General features: G+C 50.5%; 1 protein-coding gene across 3 annotated transcripts in view; it reads right to left on the bottom strand.

The window, feature by feature from the left end:
- The window catches only part of STAP2 (signal transducing adaptor family member 2), a 236553-nt gene that overhangs the window by 4794 nt on the left and 213433 nt on the right, over positions 1–18326 (bottom strand). For all 3 annotated transcript variants that reach the window (XM_085638762.1, XM_085638760.1, XM_085638761.1), the window contains exon 14: positions 5370–5465. In XM_085638762.1, coding sequence (XP_085494888.1) covers positions 5370–5465 — 96 coding nt within the window. The remainder of the gene's footprint in view (positions 1–5369; positions 5466–18326) is intronic.

Below are 18326 nucleotides of genomic sequence, written 5' to 3'. Positions count from 1 at the left end.
CATTTAAAATGACACAACAGGTCTGCTACAGCAGCCTGTGTAAGGTGGTGTATGCACCCCTTACTGTGATATAGGTTCCCTATATCTCTCCATATCACTGCACATATAAACCTATCAGTCACCCCTTTGGCAGGCCTTATCAATCCTGAAGGCAGGGTGCTGGGTTTTATGTGAGAAGGTGCCCATGCATGAGCAGAGCCCCTCTGCAGCCGTCGGAACCTTTATTCCGGGGTTGTTTGTGATGCAGCCAAACCATATACTCTTAAGTTCTTTATAACCTCGCGGTAAATGCTAACTTTGGAATGGCTGCATGGAAAAATGTTGTGTTTGGTGTCAAATACCTTGGAATCATACCTCCACACCAGTAACTGGTGTGAGAGGTATGATTTCACCCCACTAGAGGGAGAAATATGACAGCACCGGTATACCCGGTACCAGCTTTGCAAGCCCTGGCATCATAAAATGGATGCTCCCAGCCACAGACACAAGTCTTCCCTCCTGCTGCTGGATTAAACTCCAGCAGGGAAGGCCTGGACATTGGGTTTCTTGTCACAGGGAGGTGTGACCACCTCCCAGACAGGCTTTAGTGTATTGGGGCTGGGTGGGTGCACTCAGAGTGCTTTGAAGTCTGCACTGGGGGCACATTTGGTGTCCCTGTGCATAGTCCAGCTCAAATAGGCTACCAGCCCCTGCTCTGGTGCTAAACTGGAGAAAGGATATGGGTGTAGCCACCCCTCTGTCCTGACACTCCCATAGGTGGGTCCCCAGAGTTTGTCCCACCCCTTCCTTTGGTATAAAGTAGGAACCTCTGACTACAGGACTTTAGATGTACCTGGATGAAACTCTGCTACAGAATCCCAGAACTTCTACTATCTACATGACGTTGGATGACCGAAGAATCTCCCTTGGAGTAAGGCAGGCACCAAAGACGCATCTGTCCAGTTGGCAACTAAGCAGCTCCTGAAGGGCATCCAAAGTTTTTGCAACACAGGAGGTGGGTTTTCAAGCTTCCCCGAGGCCGATCCGTGCTCTCAGCAAACCTGAGAACCAAAGCCCTCGTGGGGACTGTGCAACCCGAACCCCTGGACTCCGTGACCATTTGCAGCAGCATATGCTTTTTGGCGATCCCTGAAGCTGTGCTTTGGGCTACATGCAGTCCAGACCCCGAGCAGTGATTCCACTGAAGATTACTGGCCTACATTCCTCGAGTGAGCCGTGGGCTGGTATTAAGTGATTCCTCTCAAGGTCCCTTCGCAATCCCTTGTCTGTCGACTTGTGGGTCCCTGAGAAGGGTACTGTAACTTTCAGTGGACTTTCCTGGTTGCTCCAGACGTGCCCGACTCTCCATCGCTTGTGGAGTCCACAGGGCCTTGCTGGTCCACACCGAAGCCTTTTTACTCTCACCGCGTGGGTTGCCGTTGCCAAGGCTTGTTGGTCTCCAATCCGGACACCGACCCCCCAGCACTCGATATCCTTCGCGGGATAGCTCGCCTGCGGACTGTGGTCGTCGTCGACGCCTCCTGGTCCCCGTGGCAGTGGAGTCAAGCTTCACCTCTTCGCACCTGAAACACCCAACATCGGTGGGCATTCGTCTATTGTGCCGCCCCTGGTCACTGGCAAGTGACTGAGACTCTGTCCCCTCTGCTTTCACGTTCTTCACATCTTCGATCCAGGCTTGGATCACACTGGACACTTCTCCTTTCCACGGCAGCATCACTTTGCAGCACATCGCCATTGAAAACGACGACGATTCCCGACACTATTTGACACCTATGCACCCGGCTTCCCTGAGTGAGGTAACACGAGTACTACGGTGCTCCCGCGGGTGCTGGCCCTAGAACCCTCTAAGTCTGAAAGGGTTTGCTCAAAGTCCTCTCCTAAGTGTCCTTAAACTTTAAAATTCCAACCGTGACTTTCCCATAGAATTGTTCGGAGCTCGCAGCTGTGTTCTCACACTGCGCACGTCCCCCGTGGGTCCCCTGTGTCACTGCCTAGGGTGGTTCCTTGGGAGCCCAGCGATTCTACGTGCTCTAGGCACTCTGTCTAGTTAAGTCGTGTTTCTTACACCACTTTCTTAATATATAGAGTGGTCTAGTCCTGGGGCTCATTGTATGTTGTGCTATTTACTGTCATTTTATAACTGTATTATTGTGTGCCTTGCTCTCTAATCTCATAAAGGGGTTAGTAGAGAGTGTTTAGAAATAAATACATATATGTTATATATACCTTGTGTGGTTCTCCCTTCATTTGGTCATTCAGGAGGTTATAATCTGGTAAACCAAGCTGCTTTACATTCCTTCAAGACTTAGCCTGAAGGCTGCTCTCCATAGCTACCACTAGGATAGATTTCAATAAAGGTTGTCTTTAACCTAATCATCAGTAAGGGTTGTTTGGACTGGTGCAAGGTGTCCACTAAACCTAGTGGACAGCATATACCAGGCCAACTTCTCACATGAGGGACTACCAACAACTCAAGGAGGGTTGTGAATCAAGGTTGCCTGCACACATGAGAGCCACTAGTATTATGGAGAGGGAGGTTTGCCGAAGCTTCTGAATCACGTATCGAAAGAGTGTGAGAGACGGAAAAGCGTAGTTAAATGTCCCTGACCAAATTATCTACAGTGCACTGCCCATGGACTGATGGTTGTAGAAACCTGGAGGGAAAGCTTGGGCATTTGGCGTTTTCAGCAGTTGCAAACAGATCTAAGTCGGGAAATACTCAACGCTGAAAATAGGGGAGCAGGACTTTTGAGTGGAGTTCCCACTATTGGGCTTGCTGTTGCATCCTGCAGAGCAGGTCTGCAAAGTCGTTGTCCACCCCTGGAAGGTACTCTGCTAGGAGCAGAACCTTCTGTTGGATCGCCCATTGGCAAATGTCCTGCACCAACCCGACAGCTGTGAGGAATTCATGCCCCTCTGTTTCTGTAGCTAGTGCTTGGCAGTCCTGCTTTGATCAGGATTGTTTTGTGAGGAACATGGCAGAAAGCTTTGAATGCCAATTGGGCTTCCAGCATCTCCAGATAGTTTTTGCGAAAGGAAGGGTTATACCTGTTCTGGCTGAAGGTGGGCTTTTCCCACATTGATGGTGAAGTACAAATCATGAAGGAGAACTAAGGTGATCTGCGTGTGAGCTAGATACTGCAAGGTTTTGCAAAAGGAAGGGTTATACCTGTTCTGGCTGAAGGTGGGCTTTTCCCATGTTGATGGTGAAGTAGAAATCGTGAAGGAGAACTAAGGTGATCTGCGTGTGAGCTAGATACTGCTGCTTGCTTGCACTCTTTATCAGCCAGTCTTCGAGTCACGGTACTGGAAGATATAGATGCCACTCCTCCGGAGATGAGCAGCGACCAGGCATTTGGTGAAAACTCTGGCCAAGGTGGTAACAACAAAGGGCAGAACCTTGAATTGAAAGTGCTGTCTGAGGTAGCGGCGATGTGCAGGATGGATTAGAATGTGGAAGCAGGCGTCCTTCAAGTCGAGTGCGGTCATTAAGTCATCTTGCTGCAGTAATGGTATGACATCTTGGAGCGTGGCCATGTGAAAACGCTCTGACAGGATGTACTTGTTGAAGGGATAGAATGGGCCTGAGAGACCAGTCTTTTTAGTGGATTAGGAAGTACAGGGAGTCACAGCTTGGGAGGGCGGCTCCACCTCTACCCATAGTTTGGTATTATTTCCCCTGCAGGTGCCCCAGGAGTATTCTCGGGAGGCTTAAGGCTGCTGTTGTTGCCGCTGATAGAAGAAAGTCTCTGAAGAGGTTACTTTTGTGCAGCAACAAAACTATGTGCAGCGAAAAGTGGAACAAAGCAATAGGGACTGGAAAGCCCCTATCACTTTGGAAGTATCGGTGTCCTTTTTGATCTTCTCCAGCATCTGATCAACTTATGGGACCAAGAGGTGTTCTCCAACAAACAGCATCTTGACCAGATGTTGCTGGACTTCTGAATTAATATAGGGATACAAAGCCAAGCATGACTGCAGATTAGGACACTAGTGTTAATGCCCCTGCTGGCGGATTGGAGGGCACATCTAATGGAGATGGTCTGTCCCTCCGACACAATCTCCTGAGCCCGCTGCTAGTACTGGTCAAGGAGATGTTGTATGAGCTGTAAAGCTCCTGGCTGTCGGAGTGTGTCTTAGATGGGAGAGTGGACACCAAGGTCTGTTTCCGCTACGATGCTGCTTTCGATGTCAATCTGTGTTTCGTATCCGAGGAGTCCTTTGGAGTCGGTGTCAATCCTCCAGATGGCGCCGAGGGAACTGTCTGTGTTGAGGTAGGCCTGGACTTAGACACCAGGCTCCTTGCCTGAGTCTGAGTCAGCTCCAAAGCTTTAGGTCAGTGGCACCATGACTAGAAGGCAATGGCGGCCCAGAAGGCAGTGTCCCCGAATGCAGGCTTAACGTCCAACTCCCTGAGGGGCAGAGAGCACCTTCATGTAGTGTGAACTCAGTGCAGTCGTCTTCTGATGTTGGGGTGCGGTTAGCTGCAGATCTGGGGAAATCAGGTTCCAGGCTGAAGGTTGCTGCCTGTACGGGGTCGACTGCTTCCTCCCCTTCCATGAAGATGTCAGGGGTATCATCGTCACATTTCTGTTCCATGGTACAGCGTGCGAGTCGACGGTCCTGACAATTCCGAATGGTCTTTTTTGACCAGAACACGAGGTAGGCAGAGCAGGAGGCCTCGTTATGGTCCTTGGACAGACAAAGGTTACTGATGGCGTGCTGGTCTATCCACAAGTACTTCAAATGGCACTGTGGACAGTTCCGGAAAGGTGTCTTTCCCATTATGCTTTTAACATTCTCTAGTGCACGGCTCAATGAAAGTGGCCCAAGAGGGGAGCAGCACTGTTCGGGTGTCGGCAACTCAGTCGATGCGAATACAAAGGAGGAACCCCAGCGGTGAGAAGAACATGTGTGCACTGAAGGATTGTTGAAGGGCTACTGGGAGCGGAGAAATCGAGAGGCCTGATGAAGATCTCCACACCGCGTCGACTCAGAGCACCGGCGAAGCACGTTCGACCCCAACGGCGAAAAACAAAACTATCTAACTATGGAGTCGATGCCCATATGCATTGCCAGCTAAGGGAGTAGTCACTACACCTCGTGACCCAAAATTCTTCTTCAAACACATCTGAGCCCAATACTAGATGGCAGGAGTGTGCAGAGTATCAATCAATCAATCAGGGGGCTTATAAAGCGCGCTACTCACCAGTGAGGGTCTCAAGGCGCTAGTATGTATGTAGTATGTGTATTTACCGCTACACATGCCACGAACATGACATTAGTGTTGCTCGAACCAAACCAGACATGATTGCCAGACATGATTACCCAAAGTACTGGGCTCACGGCTGTCACAACTTCCTACTTACCATTCCCACTGCTAGTAGGAAAGCATCGCTGCCTGGTAGCAGAGCGATGGGGCACTTCAGGTACTTGTCCTTCACTGCTCATTCGGGCTACAGACTCTGTAGGAAACAGCACATGAGAAGGTATTTGATTTTAGTCATGTCCTTGCTTACACTGAGCACTAAACTATTACAGGATATTGACGTGTATGCATCCATACAAAAGTCTAAGAAATCTAAGGGGTTTTCTACACTGCATACAACACGACTATAAAACATCAATCTTATGGGTGTATACTGCATGACTATATGGTACTATTGTATTGCAACATTTTTATAGTGCTTACTACCACTATGTGGGGCACTGAAACTCTAACCTACATGAGAGGCATGCTACACCATGTAGGGTGTCTGGTTGAAAGGATGTTGTTTTTGTTTTGATCCTATGTTGGAACTGTCTCTATGTCATGCATGATGGGAAGAAAATGGGCATCTCAACTGTTTAGTTTATGTGAAAAGTGGAAATGTGGAAAGTGGAAACCACCTTTGGAAAAATGTGGGATTAGTGCTTAACTCAGCCATATCTTTGTGTACCTGAATACATAGGTCATCCGGTGTAGTGCTTGCAGCTCACTGACTCTTTTTAGTGAAGTAATTGCAACAAGGAAGGCAACCTTCCATGACATAAATTGCATTTAGCGAGAGTGTAGGGGTTAAAATGAGCAAATTACTTACCTTCGGTAGCACCTTATCTGGTAAAGACTTTATCTAGCCGCAGATTTCATACCTTTGAATTTCCCAGACTGGATCCAGAAGATTTTTCATGAGCAGTACCCCTGCGTGCCAGTAGCTGGTGTGGCACGGTTCTGCATGCTGCTGCATGCCATCATCTGCGCCGGAAGTGACGCCCATGGCGCCACCTAGGCACACTGACATCAGTTTCTTTTCACGACTTTTCATGCCAGAAGCGCAGAGCCATGAAGAACACTGGTGTGGAAAACTAGGGCCCTGAAAGGAATAACCCTGTCCCTAGAAATCTGTTTACAGAATGGGGAGGATGGGTGGGTCGGTAAGGAATCTACCAGATAAGGCATTACAGTAGGTAAGTAACTTGTTAATCTGATAGACTTCTAGCCGGAGATTCCTTACCTTTGAAAAGATACCCTAGCAATACCTGCCCGGAAGTGGGGCTGCAGACCAATTTCACACAAGGAAGTCCTGCAGGACCAAACAGGCGAAGTGCCCATCTCTATAAATCTGACCATTCAGACAGCAATGTTTGGTGAAAGTGTGCAGGGAAGTCCATGTTGATGCCTGGCAGATGTCCAGGACCGGGACTCCATGTGCTAATGCAGTGGTCACAGCTTTAGCTCTTGTTGAATGAGCTTGCAAGCCTTCAGGAGGTTGCTTCTTGGCCAGTGCATAGCAGATTCTGATGCACAGCACGACCCGTAGGAAAGTGCCCCTTTGTGACTTGGTCATCCCCAGTTTTTGCCACTGGTAAGGATGTTTTTTGACTGATGTGCACTGGGTCCTTGCTAACCAGGCCCCACTGCCAGTGGTCTTTCCCTAAAACAAACCACATGTTCAATTGTAAAGCCAATTAGCAAGAACTTTAGCGCCCCTGTTATTCACTAGTAAATGGTACCCCGGTACCTAAGGCACGGGTACTAAAGTGTATCTCCAAAGGCTGTAGCATGTACTGTGCCACCCTAAGGGACCCACACCCAAATCCATGCACAATACCATGAAAGACTGCGTGAAATGGTGCAAACCATTGTGAAAACATGACATCGCACACTCCCTGTGTGCCATGCCTACAGACACTGCATGCAATATATGTAAGTCACCCCTCCAATAGGCCTTAAAGCCCTAAGCGTGGGTGCATTATATTACATGTGAGAGCACATCTGCATGAGCAGATAGGCCCATGTGATGTCTAGTTCCATTGCTAGATATTACACGTGATCAGGGAGACATTTTAAGCATATGTACTGGGCACTGGTCATTACGAGTTACCCAGCTACATAATGGCTTTACTGAAAATAATGATGTTGGATACTTAATACCCCATTTTGACAAATCCGTACTGATGCCAGTATCGGATTGTCCCGACATGCACCAAGAGGGCATCTTAGAGGTGCCCCCTTAATTCTACTAGTCTCTTAATGTGCTGGCTGACTGGCATTGTCCAGCCTGCCACCACAGATCGGTTTCTGACCCCTTGAAGGTGGGATTCTGCGTTCTCTGAGGTCAGAAACAATGCCTGCTCGAGAGGAAGATGTTCACACCTCCTCCAGCAGGGGGGCTAGTGTTTAAGCATATCATGACCAGAGGAATGCCACTCCCCGTCCTGAAGCCCATTTGGCACCTGGACAGGTGGGAAAATTAGCAAGTCAGGAGGCATGTTCACTCTCAGGATAGTCACACCATTAAGGTGGGATACCTGAAGTGACTAACGAAGGTAGGGTTTCACCATCTTGTTTTTGGTGAAACTAGGAACTGTGGGTCAGGTTTATGCCCACTCTCCCAGGAAGTGGCCATATAGCGGGTGTAGTCACCACAGTGGTAAGTAGCCCATTGGTTACAACCTTACACTCCCCTAAATTCAGTATTTAGGGGTCCCCCTGACAACAGGAACTTTATCTACTGAGAACAGAAGAAGGACAAAGAAGAGACGAAAATGCAAGAACTGTGGACCAGCTCTGGGATTGGCACAAACCCTACCTGCTGCTTTCCCAACAATTGCAAAGACCAGACTTGTTCAGGAGGAGCTGTAGCCTCGGAGGGCTGCCAGCACTTCACCAACCAGTCAGCTTTTCCCTTGAAGTGGAGGAGCCACTTCCCTGCAATTTGCAGGCACTGACCGCATCTGCCCGGTACACCGTTCTGCTGACCACAAGGTCGACTGAGGAAGCAGCACAACAGGGGAAAGACTTTGTGGCTCAGAGAGGTCAGTCCCATCACCCAAGCGAGTTTTGAGCTGCTAGACCCTCCAGCATCATTACCCTGGATACCAGAGCCCTTGCAGCAGCCAAGGTTTGTTAAGTGTCCAGTCCCAACACCAACCCTTCCCTACTGACGAGGAACGTGAGCATCACTGAGGCCAGCATCTAGAGTGGCCCTGCTGTTACGTTTCCGCCCATCACTAGGTCAAGTGCAAGAATTGAGAGCTCCAACGCAAGAGACCTGCTGGACAGAACACCTCTGCTCCACAGCCCGAGTCAACCGACAGTACCTCCTTGTTCCAGAGACCCTCAAGAGCCGAGCCCCCCTTTCGGTTCTGCCGCTAGCAGTCTTTTTCTTGTTACAGGTTTCTCCATTGACTTTACTGTGTAGTGCTCAAGGTTACCATCACGACCAGCACCCGGACACACCGGGGTAGGTAAAACCAAACTACTAGTGGTCCCTATGGACCTAGACCCCTAAGCACCTTAAGTCCAAGAGATCAACCCCAACAACCGTTTACAAGTATACCTATGAAGTGTATGTTTCTCCCATAGGATAACATGACCTCATTGGAGGCTCACGCCTCAAATCTGACAGTTTTTGATGTTCTGCTGTTTTTCTGTAAAACTGATAACTTCGAAATAACTTACCTGATTCTGATGATCTTGGTGTCTAATTAATATAAAAATCTATGTTATTTTTCTTAATTGGTCTCAAATTTCTTCTGGAGTGTGTGTTTCTTTTATTGACTCTGTGTGAACAACAAATGCTCAACACTCCCATCTGATAAGCCTAAAGCTGCTTGACCACACTACCACAAAATAGAGCACTTTGGGATTGTTAAAGCAAGCCCCTGTAAACCAGTGAGGGTCGCATGGACTTACTGCTCAGTGTAGCTCATTTCGATACACTATATAGAAAGCCAGCTTCCTACAAGCCCCATCTAGAGATAGTTTGCTATTACACCACTCGACCTTTCTTCGCGCCAACATACCCCACCAAGAGTTGGCTGTCCACCCGGAACTCTTATGTGCAGTCAAGGTGGAACGACAACTGCCTTTTTTGGGTCCAGACAGAGTCACTCCACTAGTGGGATGTGGAGGAGTGTAAAAGGTAGGCAAGGTGATAAATGAGCCTACAAGAAATGGGGTGACCACTTTCGGTAGAAAGGAGGCCCTTGTGCGAAGCACCAATTTGTCAGGATAGACCGAAAGGTAAGGTGGCTTAGATGATAAGGCCTGCAGCTAACACACTCTATGGGCAGATGCAATGGCCACAAAGAAGGCTGTTTTGATTGTGAGAAGCCTGAGGGCAAATTATGTAGAGGATCAAAAGCCGTGGAGGTGCCTAGAGCAGGGCCCTACCGGGTAAGGGAAAGAATGAATAACAAAACTTCAGAAAGGGGATCACTATGTTTTTCTGCACACCATGCCACAAATCTTTTCCAATGGCAGGCGTATAACGTCTTAATGGAGGAATGCCTGGCTGCCAAGATGACATTACAGACTTCGGGAGGAAGCTCAAAAGCTGTCAACTGTCACCACTCAATCTCCACATGAGAAGGTGGAGAGTGGATATATTCGGATGGAGAACCTGCTGCTGCTGCTGCTCCTACTACTGCAGAAGTTCCTCTCGAAGGGGCAGCCTGATAGGAGGATCAATGGCCATGCTGAGTAGCTCGGGATACCAGACTCTCCTTGCCCAGTTCAGAACCACAAGGATGACTTGGGCCAGCGCATTCCTGATCTTCTTGACTACTCTGGGCAGAAGTCGTAAAGGTGGAAAGTCATATAGGTGGCCTGAGCTTCACTCGAGAGAAAAAGCGTCTCTGAGCGAGAGCCACCTTAGAAACTCCAGCATGCAAAACTTGACATTGCGCTTTCTCGATGGAGGCAAACACATCTAACCAAGGCTCTCCCCACTGTTGAAAGAGGCCTTGATCCACCTCCGGATGGAGACGTCATTCATGATCCGCTAGGCATCAACGGATGAGTTTGTCCACTCTGGCATTCAGGGAACCTGCCAGGTGTTGAACCACCTGGGAGATGCCCTGTTGATCCAGCCATGTCCAGAGAAGCTGGGCCTCTTGACAGAGGGTCCACGACCCCACCAGGCCTTGTTTGTTGCAGTACCACATGGTGGGAGTAATGTCCATGTACAAGTATACCAGCCTTCCCCTGATGGAGGGTAGAAAGCAGGTTCATGTGGAGTCCGAATTCCGCTGGAGACCAGAGTCCTCTGATCTCCACTTCTCCCAGATGGCCGCCCCATCCCAAGAGTAACACATCTGTCACTAGTGTGAGATCTGGTTGGGGGAAGAGAAAGGGGTTTACCTCTGACCCAAATCGCGGTCCGTTAGCCACCACTGCAGATTTTGCAGAGTTCCCTCCGAGATCTGAACCATGTCAGGGAGATTCCCCTGATATGCTGTGTCCATTAAAAAGTCCCACTGCAGAGCCTGCATATGCCATTGGGCCTGAGTCACCCCAGGTGCACGGACATCAGTACTTTTTGTTTTTTCCACACCAGAAGCGCAGAGCCATGAAGTGACTGACGTAATTGTGTGCAAAACTAGGGCACTGAAAGGGGAGGAACCCTAGTCATATTACATCAGTCTGCAAAGCGGGGAGGCATGGGTGGGGCTGTAAGGAATCAGCAGCTACATAGAGTCTCTACCAGATAATGCGTTACCGAAGGTAAGTAACTTGTTCATCTGATAGTGACTTCTAGCTGCAGATTCCTTACCTTTGAATCAGATACCCTAGCCATACCATCCTGGCGGTGGGTTGCGGACTCATGACCTAGACTAAGAAGTCTTGTAGGACTAAACGGGCAAAGTGGCCATCCCTGCGCACCTGACCATCAAGGCAATAATGTTTTGCGAACATATGCAATGAGGCCCACGTCGCTGCCTGACAGATGTCTTGGACTGGAACACCCCGAGCGAAGGCCGTAGTAGCAGCCTTTCCCCTGGTGGAGTGGGCCCTTAATCCCTCAGGTGTCTGCTTCTTCGCCAAGGCGTAACAGATTTTAATGCAGAGAACAACCCAGCGAGAGATGGTTCTTTTCTGTACTGCCTTTCCCTTCTTTGCTCCCACATACCCTACAAAGAGTTGGTCATCCACCTGGAACTCTTTTGTACGGTCAAGGTAGAACGAAAACGCTCTTTTTGGGTCCACTCGGTGGAGACGCTCCTTTTCCTTAGAAGAATGTGGGGGAGCAAAGAAGGTGGGCAAAGTAATGGATTGACCCAGATGAAAAGCACAACTTTGTCCGGGAAGGACATAAGATAAGGAGTCGAGCTGGATAAAGACTGCAATTCACTCAACCTACCGGCCGATGTAATTACCACTAAGAAGGCTGTTTTGCTGGTAAACAGCCGGAGGGGACAATTGTGCAAAGGCTCGAAAGGAGCGCACATCAGGTAAGTGAGGACCAAATTAAGGTTCCATTGTGACATAATAAAGGGCGTGGGTGGAAATCAGTGAGCCAGCCCTTTTAGAAATCTATTTACAGTAGGAGATTTAAAGAGAGAAGGCTGGTCTGAGAGCCGCAAAAAAGCAGACCGGTAACCCTTGAGAGTTCCCTGCTGGACCAGGGTTAGAATGAATAAAAGGACCATAGAAAGTGGAGCAGAAAGAGGGTCAATAGACCTTTATGTACAGTATAATACAAATTTCTGACAACAGCAGGCGTGTACCGACTTAGTGGAAGGGCTGCCTGGCCGCCAGAATAACATTACAGGCTTCAGGAGGAAGGTCAAAAGCCATCAACTGCCGCCGCTCAATCTCCACGCATGGAGGCGCAGAGTTGACAGGTTTGGAAGAGAATTATCCTCCTCCTTTCTTCTTCTTCTTCTTCCCTCCCACTCCCGAGGACAGCCTGATTGGAGGATAGATACTCATGTTCAGAAACTCTCGATACCAGACTCTCCTTGCCTAGTCCGGAGCCACAAGAAAGACTTGGGCCCAGTCGCTCCTGATCTTCTTCAGAACACTGGGCAGGAGTGGTATGGGCGGAAAGGCATACAACAGGCCTGAAATCCACGCGCGACAAAGCACGTCGCCAAGCGATAGCCGCCTTGGAAACTCCTGCGCGCAGTACTGCTGACATTGCGCGTTCTCTTCGGAGGCGAACAAATCTAACTAAGGTTCTCCCCAATGTTGAAAGAGACCTTGCGCCACCTCCGACTGGAGACGCTATTCGTGATACAGCAGGCATCGACGGCTGAGATAGTTTGCCCTGGCGTTCAGAGAACCTGCTAGGTGTTGAACCACGAGGGTTATGCCCCGCTGTTCCAGCCTAGTTCAGAGACGCAAAGCCTTCCGACATAGGGTTAACGACCCCACCCCGCCTTGCTTGTTGCAGTACCACATGGCGGTGGTGTTGTCCGTGAACACCTGCACCAACTTCCCCTTGACAGAGGGAAGAAATGCTTTCAATGCCAAGCAAATCGCTCGGAGGTCCAACATGTTTATGTGGAGCCCCATCTCTGCTGGAGATCAGTGACCCCTGATCTCATCTCTCCCATGTAGCCGCCGCATCCGTCACGACTGTGAAATCTGGTTGGGGAAGGGAGAGATTATGCTGTGCCCATAGGAACTTCAAGTCCCACTTCAGAGCTCGCATTTGCCATCTCACATGTCTTACTAACAGGATGCAAGAGGCCATGAGACCCAACAGCCAAAGAGTCAGTCTCACCGAAATCCAGGATAGAAGCTGAAATATCAGAATCATGGCCTGAATATTCTGGACTCGCTGCTTGGGAGGATAAGCCCGAAACTGCACTGTGTCCAGAAGAGTTCCGATGAAAGGGAGCGTCTGAGAAGCAGTCAGGTGTGACTTCGGCACGTTTATAGAGAACTCCAGCGAATGTAGGCAGTTCGCCGTAGCCTGAAGGTGGGAGACTACTGTCGGGGGGCGAGGCTGCCTTCAACAGCCAGTCGTCGAAGTAGGGGAAGACCAAAAGAGCTGTAACTTCCTCTTGGAGAAGCTTTAAATGATCCTCCGCCAGCCGTTCCTCACCTGGCAGAATAGTAGGAGGAAAAGAAAGGAAAGGAAGAGAACAGCCCTCCTGGACGATCTGCAAAGCCCACTTGTCTTATGTTATAGATCTCCAGCGGGGGAGATGATGATGAATTCTCCCACTCACTGGAGTAGTGTGGTCCTGCAGAATCAGCCTAAGAGTGCTTGTAGGCTGTGGCTGCTGGGGGCAGTGTGGTAGACGACTTCTGGCCTCCATTCCTAGGACGGAATGTACCGTGTCCATGTCCACGCATGGCTTGGGTAGTCTGTGAGTGATGGTGGCTAGGATAAGGCTGATGCAGCTGGAAACCCCTTCCATTGCCACGAAAGGGGCGAAAGGAAGAATGGCCACGAGGAGTGGAGGAGAGGCCCAAGGATCTGCCCGTAGCTCGAGAGTCCTTGAAACTGACCAGGGCCGAGTCTGCCTTTTCCCCAAAAAGGCAGGTTCCATCAAAGGGCATGTCCATCAAATTGGCTTGAACATCCCCCGAGAAGCCAGGCGTGGCGCCTCAAAGCCACCGTCATTAAAATCGACCTGCCCAGCGAATCGGTCGTATCTAATCCACACCGTATGGCGAATTTTGCTGCATCTATCCCGTCCTTGACAGCTTGGGAGAGCACAGCCTGGACCTCCTCTGGGACTTGTGGCAGCACCTGCGCAACCGTCTCCCAAAGATAGTGAGAGAAACAGCCCAATAAGCATGCGGTATTCACCAACCGCAATGCCAGACCGGAGGAAGAAAAAACCTTCTTCCCAAATGAGTCCAGTCTCTTGGATTCCCTATCCGGAGGTGAGGAAGGGAATGCACCCTGGAAAGTAGAGGCCTGCATCACCAAACTTTCTGGAGCGGGGTGTTGGCTGAGGTACTTTGGGTCACCCGGAGCTGGGCGTGCAATCGTCCTATTCACAGGAGCCCCTGTGCTAGTCTTGGACCATGTTCCTAGAAGGATGTCCGTAAGTGCCTCATTAAAGGGCAATAGGGGTTCAGAGGTGGAAGCCACAGGTTGAAGCACTTCGGTCAGGAGATTAGTCCTGACCTGCACTGAGGGCAACTCCAGTCCAAGGACCTCAGCAGCCCTCTTAACCATCATGGCATAGGACGCCCCCTCCTCCGTAGCCACTGTAGGGCGGCGAGAGCATGCCAGTGTCTGGGAAAGTATGCAGACCACTGGCTTCCCCAAATTCCCCATACCAGTCAATTGTCTCCTCAGAGACATCCCTGTCCTCTAGTGGGTCTCCAGACTCCTCCCATTCCTCTCCAGAGCCCAGCACATCCACAAAGTGCTCAGGCGGCAACATAGAACCCCTGGGTTCTGTTGACGTCAGAATCGGCGTCGCTCGATGCCGTTCCGGCTGCGTGTCATCAGGTATGAGGATGGGGCTTGCACTGACGACGGGCATCGGTGATGTCGCAGGCACCGACTTCGGATTCAATGCCGGGGGAGGTCCCGTTGGCACGACCGGCGTCGACCCGGATCTGGGATCAGATCCCTGAGGCCCCAGCGGCGCCGTGGCAGGAGCAGATGGCGTCGAACCCGATGGGGCATCCGACCAACGGGGCCCGAGGGCTCACCAGCGGGGTCGTTCTGCTCAAATACTCGGCGCATGGCCTTGTAAAACTCTTTTATTTGAGCGGGAATCGCTCCGGCTCCCGAAAAGGGGGGAGGCGCGGAGCCGACTCTGGTTCCGGCTCTGTACAACCGTGCCTAGAGCATCGGTGCTCCTTACCTTTCTCTATGACGGACGCCAACTGAGGAGAAGACGAAGTCCGCTTGGACTTCTTCATCTTCTTGTGCCTCTTCCCCGAGTGTCCAGATGACCTCGAATGGGAGGAAGAGGACTTAGGGCTCCGTGAGTGGTCCCGCGACCTCCTCTTCCTCAAATGGGACCATGACCTCCTCTAAGTCTCGCTTGACGGTGTCGACTGCTGGGCCGCAATCAACTTCAACGCTTGCTCCCTCAAGGTCTTCGAGCCATCATCCGGCAGTCTGAACACGACTTCGAATTGTGGTCGCGTTCAAGTCACCACAGACATACGCAGTGGGGAACAGTGACCGAAACCATGCGGGAACAAGTCCCACATGATTTAAAATCTGTCTTTCTACCAGAGATCCCTCGCACACAAAGTCGTATCTCAAACATTTCGACAAAAGTCAAGAAAAAGCCTGCCAAAAAGCGGCAGAGGGGTAGCTCTTCCCGGATCGGCGCTTAACCAAAAATGTGAGGAGTTGGCCTGGTACATGCTGTCCACTAATTAAAGTGGGCACCTTGTACCAGTCCCAATAACCCTTAGGGTGATTAGGTCAAAGATAACCTTTATTGAAAGCTATCCTAGCGGTAGCTATGGAGAACAGCCTTCAGGCTAAGTCTTAAGCACCTTGTTTTACCAGAATGCAACCTTATAGTATTGGTTAAATGAAAGGGAACCCACACAGTAGTTATAAAAATATGTATTTATTATAAATAACACTCTCTAGTATCCTCTACACGAGGAAAGAACACAAATCAAATATTACAGTTGCAAAGAATCAAACGTAAGTAGCACAATACACGGTGGGCTCCCGGGGGAGACCAAACCATATACTAAATAAGTGGTACAAGAACCATGACTCAGGACTAGACCTAGTCTAGAAGGTGTAGAATTGCTGGGACCCCAAGGAACCACCCAAGGTGTGTGACTAGGGACCCAACGGAGGACGGGTGCAGTGTGAGAATACTACTGCGGTCTCCGTACAATTCAATGGGAAAGTCGCGGTTGGAAAATCAGAGAATAAGGACCGTTCCCAGCAGATTACGAAGACAACCCTTGGAACTTAAGAGTTTGAAGAGCCATCCCACCCGTGGATACCTTCGTATCAGAGTTACCTATCCCAGAGGAGCAGGGTGCATAGGTGCTAAGTGGCGTCGGAAACCCTTGTCGTTCTCTATGGATGTCGACAAAGAAATGCTGCTGCTGGAAGTACGAAAAGTGTCCGGTGGAATCCAAACGTGGATTCTAGATGAGAAGAACCTGAAAGCAGAGGGGACAAAGTCCGGGTCACTTTGGAGTGACCAGGGGCTCGGTAGACGAATGCCCACTGATGTCGGGTGCTTCAGGTGTGTTGACGGTGATCTTGAATCTTCAGCTGCGAGGACCCGGAGATGAGTCAGGAGCTCCGGTCGGGAGCTCCCGGGCAGGGATTGCCTTTTTGGTGTAAATCCCCTGAAATCTTACCCCTCCATGGACCCTTTCTACATACCTGGGGTCTTGTTTTGTTCGGCAGTGCTCACCTCTTTGGTCTCCACATTTGGACTCTAGAACGTCCATGGAATCATGGTCGGTGTTTCTGGTGGCGGAACCTGAATAACAATGACGTCCGGTGGAGCTGCCCTGACACCTATAGAGGAGATCGGCTCCGGTTCACTGCCTCAGCCGTCACCTGCCCAGCCGGACATCGGGCACAGTGCTCCTCTTCACTCCGCTGGTTCTCCTTTCTTCCCTCGCCTCCTGGTGAACTCCTGTGGGTCTGCCGGTTGCTTGTCCTCTGAGTCACTGCTGATGCCTGACTTTGCTGCCCTGGTGGCCCCGCAGATCAACGCTTCCTTTCCTGACCTTTGCGGCGATTTCCTGTCTTCCTGTGGCGCCTCTCTGGGACTGTAGCTGAGACGTGTGGCCGCCGGCCTTCCTTTCTGGACCCGAGACGCGGTTGCCTGCCATCCCGCTGCTCAGCAACGAAAAACAACGTGAATGCAGCAAGGAGATCTTGCTTTCACCTACATGCTGGTCCTGTGCTGTAGCTGCCTGGAGTCTTGCTGGCACCTTTCCGGGGCTACAACGGAGACGCGTGGGTCTTGTTTTCCCCTGACAGAGCTGCCTCGAGAGTGCCGCGATGCGGCTGCCCTGATCACCGAGTTGGTTTCCCTCTCTCGCACTTACCCCGTAGCTGCCTTCCCCCTCTACCCTTCACCCTCCAAGGCTGCTTCCTGAGCTTCTGCATCTTTCCTACTTTCCCTGGATTCCGATGTATCATGAGTGATCGACGACATCCAGACTTCCTCCATTCTTGATCTGGTATCTGCCCCCATTCAACCCTGCTCGTGGGGTAGGTTTTCCTTTTTGGAATTTTTTACCCGATTTGTGCTTGCCCGCAATGCCGCCATTTTTGTTTGCGAGGTACCAGGGGTCCTGGAATCTGAAACCTCTCATCATTCCCCCTGACTGATTCATGCAGCTGATCAGCGCCTTGGTCCACCTTATTGACTATCACCGTTAACTGACCCCTCTTGAGTCTCCCTCACCCCTCTCTTATTGTTAGATCATGGTGAGGCACCCTTTTTGCCCCCTCCCTCTGGACCCTTCCCCTCCCTCTGGACCCTTCCCCTGGACCCTTCCCCTTCCTCTGGACCCTTCCCCTGACGCTGTGAGGAAAGCCGGCTCTGGATGTGCTGATTCTGGATCCTTACCTGTTTCTTTGACTCTGACTTTTGGTGGCCGGTCTGCTATGATCTGATCTGCTTTTGCTACCCCTTTTTCTCTCATCCCCTTCACCCTCTATGCTCCTTTAGTCTCGTTTTTCTATGCTATGTAACGTCCTAGTAACAGATGTAACTGATGTAACAATATGTAATTCTCATGTAAAGGGCTCTGATACCTACGGTTCTAGCCAGCACTATATAAAAACTCATCAAATAACTGGCGCGGAAAGAAAAGAACTGACGTCCGCGCACCTGGGTGGCGCCTATATAGGCACCGCGACGTCATAACCGACAACGTTAAGCGGAGCCGAATGGAGCCACCTGACGTCGCGTGCAAGGGGTATTGCTCAGCAAAAGTTTCCGGATCCAGCCTGAAGCCTGGGAAATTCAAAGGTAAGGAATCGGCAGCTAGAAGTCTCTATCAGATTGGCCGGGTTGGTGCCTGGCCCCTGCGGCATCAAGTGTCGGCTGCATCACATCATCCCCGCAGCGTTCGCGACTCGAACAAAGAGGACCACAGAACCCCGGGCGGCCGCGGAGGGTGGCGCTGG

The sequence above is a fragment of the Triturus cristatus genome, chromosome 12 (genome assembly GCF_964204655.1).
Source record: "Triturus cristatus chromosome 12, aTriCri1.1, whole genome shotgun sequence".
In the NCBI taxonomy this organism is placed as follows: Eukaryota; Metazoa; Chordata; class Amphibia; order Caudata; family Salamandridae; genus Triturus; species Triturus cristatus.
This window is presented reverse-complemented; position numbering and strand designations above follow the sequence as displayed.